Genomic DNA, 3,771 nt, shown 5'->3' with positions numbered 1-3,771 from the left:
ATATGTGGTTTCACCAGGACGGTGCCACTTGTCAGACAGCTAACGAAACAATGCCTCTTTTGCGCGAAAAATTTGATGGCCGAATAATCTCACGTCGCGGCGATGTCAATTGACCGCCAAGATAGTGTGATTTGATACCGTTGGACTTCTTGTTTTGAGATTATTTGAAAGAAAAGATGTACGTCGATAAGTCAGCAACAATTCAAGAGCTAAAGGATAAGATAATTCGGCACATTAACGGCATAGAACCTCAATTATGCCTGAGCGTCATCGAAAATTTGGACCATCGGATGGAGGTGTGCCGCCGAGGCCGCAGTCGCCATTTGGCCAATATTTTGTTCTATACTTAATTGAGTCACACCTATATTATCATAGTAAAGAGAAATGACAATAATTTCTTAAAAAATTGTATTTATTCAAAATGAACACTGGCCCTTGAAACTTCACCACCGTTTATTATAAAAATATGATATGACTTAATTATGTGACTATAAGTGTACATCGCTTTGATATAAATTGATGGCTCTAAGATGGAAAGCTAAAACCTGTCCTTCACGTTGGATGTGTTACCCACAGTTGCGCTAGCATTTTGTGATTATGCATTTTTTTTTTTTCAATACCTAAAATCGATATCTGATTGCTTGCACAAGTCATGGCAGATGTCATTTTATTTGCTAAGGATTCCTGGAAACTGTTATGCTTGCAGTAATGAGGCATAGCTGTCACTTACATGCCACAAATACAAGACCCCTGATGCCTACTTGCAGCTGGTTTTTGTGACAATCGATATGCAATGACACTAGTCATGTGGACGTATATATGTATGCACCATCGTATGAACCTTTTATGATAATATATATGTGAACATATGCATATGCACGTGGAATCTCATCATTCTCGAGGGGTAAATCGTGAAAATTTTCGAAGTATACCTAGCAAGCGAGAAAACTAAGCCAAATCTCTATCACACAAAGTATCCATGCAACTAATATAATACATAAAATTTTTAAATTAAGGCGTTGAAGCATTAAAGAAAATATGTTACTTGCTTTAGAGTTTTAGTTTAAAAATTCATTAAAAACTTATTAAGGGGTTAGGGGTGTCAGAGGCCCGAAAAAATGATGGTTTTCAATATTTTTTTTCTGCTAGTCAATTGCAGATGACACCGTCCTATTGGCAACTCATAAAACCTTAGAAGCAGCAACAAACAAGTTACAACAGATTTTGAACAAAGCACTAACACTAAAAAATTTAAAAAAAACACAAATATATAAAAAACAAAAATTAAAAATTAAAAAAAAAAGTATTAAAAGAATGAAAAGAATATAAAATTAAAAAGTATAAAGAACTACGAAAAATAAAAAAACGTAAAAAAAATAAATAATAAAAAAAATCTTTAAAAAATTTAAAAAGAAAAATTATAAATAAAATACATAAAAAATAAATTATAAACAAATTTAAAAACCAAAAATGTATAACAAGATTATAAACTAGAAAGAAAAGAAACAAATTTATGGACAAAATATAAAAACAAAATACATATAAAAAAGGAAATATAAAAAAATAAAAATATATGAAGATAAAAGATATATTTAAGAAAATAGAATAGAAATATAAAAAAATAAATATAAAAATTATAAAAAAAAAAATTAAAAATACAAATTATAAAAAATGATAAAAATGGGGAAAATTAAAAAAAAAAAATATTTTCGAAAAATTTAGAAAACGAATATAAAAAAAATAAAAGCTATATACAGTGGAGTCTGGGTATAAGGAACCCCCGGTATAATGAACACCTCGATATAGTGAACACCTAGAAATTTACATTGAGTACTCTAAATAGTGAACTATCGACAACTCGAAATAGTGAACAAAGCTTTAAACGCAACGGCAAGCATAAACTGTTAAAAAAAAAACTCAGAAACATTATTTACGAATTGAAGCTTTGCGAGGACCAAGTATATAACGCAGACGAGACCGGCTTGTTTTGGAAAATGCTTCCTGATAGAACGTATGTCAGCCAAACAGAAAAAACAGCTCCGGGGAGAAAAGCAGAAAAGGCCAGAATTACTTTTCTTGCATGTACAAATGCAACTGGTCAGCATAAAGTCAAACCGTTAATAATTGGGCATGCCAAGAAGCCGCGCTCCTTTAAGGCTTATGACATCCCGGTAGACTATCGGAACTCTAAGAATGCATGGATGACCGCCAACATTTTCAGAGAATGGTTTCACCATTGCTTCGTCCCTCAGGTACATACATTTATAATGCAACTCTTGACATTTTTGCAGAATATTTATTCGTTTTTAATTTATATTAGGTTCAAAAGTATTTACTACAGAAAGGATTACCAGCCAAAGCTATCCTTTTGCTTGATAACGCCCCTTCCCATCCACCAGAAGATGAACTTAAAACTGCTAATGGATCCATATTCGTGATTTATATGCCTCCAAATGTAACGCCTTTAATTCAGCCTATGGATCAAAATGTGATTCGCTTAACTAAGTTGTATTACAAAAAGCATCTCCTGCTTTTAGCTGTAGGAAAGGATGACATCACACAATTTCTTAAACATTTAACTTTAAAGGAAGCTGTATCATTTTTAATGCTTGCTTGGAATCAGCTGCAGGCAAATGTAATAGTAAAATGTTGGAAGCCTTTATTAGAATGCTTAAATACTACAGAAGCAAATGAAAGCGAGGATGAAGACGATGATATTCCATTGAGCTTACTTCGTGAAAAAATATTGCAGGAAAAATGTGAAGAAGTTCATGATATACAGGGTCTGCTGCAAATTGTATTACCGGAGGTAATTTTATTCACCCTCTTGACAAGCACCTGTTAATTAAGTTTGTATGTGAACATTATTTGTTTTAGGAAACCTACACTGAACAATATATTGAGAAGTGGAATTCAATCCAAGTTGACGAAGAAATTGATTTAGATAATTATGCCATGGATACTGAAGAATCTGGTAGTGACAGCCAAGGCGAAGGACAGATCGGAAATTCAATAAAAGCTACTGAAGCCATTAAAAGCTTCCGTATAGCTATCGCATGGGCTGAAGCTAACACCACTGACTATGCTGGCATACTAGTACTGAAAAGTCTACGCGAAAAAGCGGTCCAAAAGTCAATTTCCGAACACAAACAGCAAACATCTATTCGTAAATTCTTTCAATAATATGTATGTATTTTTCCAAATATTACTTTATACAAATAATCTGTTTTGTTTATATAAAAAACCTGAATTTAAAGCTAATAAACCAAGTTAAAACAAAAAAAAATGTCAACCTTAATATAGTGAACAACCTGGATACTGTGAACAGGCCTTGGAGAAATTAGTTCACTATATCCAGACTCCACTGTATATATATATAAATTTAAAAAAATTTTATAAAAAAATTATAAAACCAGTAAAATAAATTATAAAAATAAAATTTAAAAAAAATTATTATATTAATAAATTAATAAATAAAAGTTTATAACAAATTATAAAAAACCTTTACAAATATTTTTGAAAATTGTAAAAAACAAAAAATTTAAAAAATTAAATTATGAAATATAAAAAAATTAAATATTAAAACGTATATAAAAAAATATTTACAAAAAATAAAAATTATTATAAAATGTACAAACAATCAAAAATTCAAAAAAGAAATATAAAAAATTAAAAACAGATATATAAAAAAAATTAAAAAATAATTTTATAAAAAAATTAAAAATTATAAAACGATTGAAAGACAAAATTGTGGAAAAAATGTATAAACAG

General features: G+C 30.0%; 1 protein-coding gene across 1 annotated transcript; it reads left to right on the top strand.

The window, feature by feature from the left end:
* The first annotated feature begins 1,760 nt into the window (after window positions 1–1,760).
* Window positions 1,761–3,360, top strand: LOC128863559 (jerky protein homolog-like). Its single transcript, XM_054102780.1, has 3 exons — window positions 1,761–2,252; window positions 2,321–2,809; window positions 2,878–3,360. The coding sequence occupies exons 1-3, from the start codon at window positions 1,995–1,997 to the stop codon at window positions 3,181–3,183; spliced, it is 1,053 nt and encodes a 350-aa protein (XP_053958755.1). The 5' UTR covers window positions 1,761–1,994; the 3' UTR covers window positions 3,184–3,360.
* The last annotated feature ends 411 nt before the right edge of the window (window positions 3,361–3,771 follow it).

The sequence above is a fragment of the Anastrepha ludens genome, chromosome 5 (assembly GCF_028408465.1).
Source record: "Anastrepha ludens isolate Willacy chromosome 5, idAnaLude1.1, whole genome shotgun sequence".
NCBI classification, from domain to species: Eukaryota; Metazoa; Arthropoda; class Insecta; order Diptera; family Tephritidae; genus Anastrepha; species Anastrepha ludens.
The sequence above is the reverse complement of the archived record's forward strand: the minus strand, read 5'-3'. Positions and strand labels throughout refer to the sequence as shown.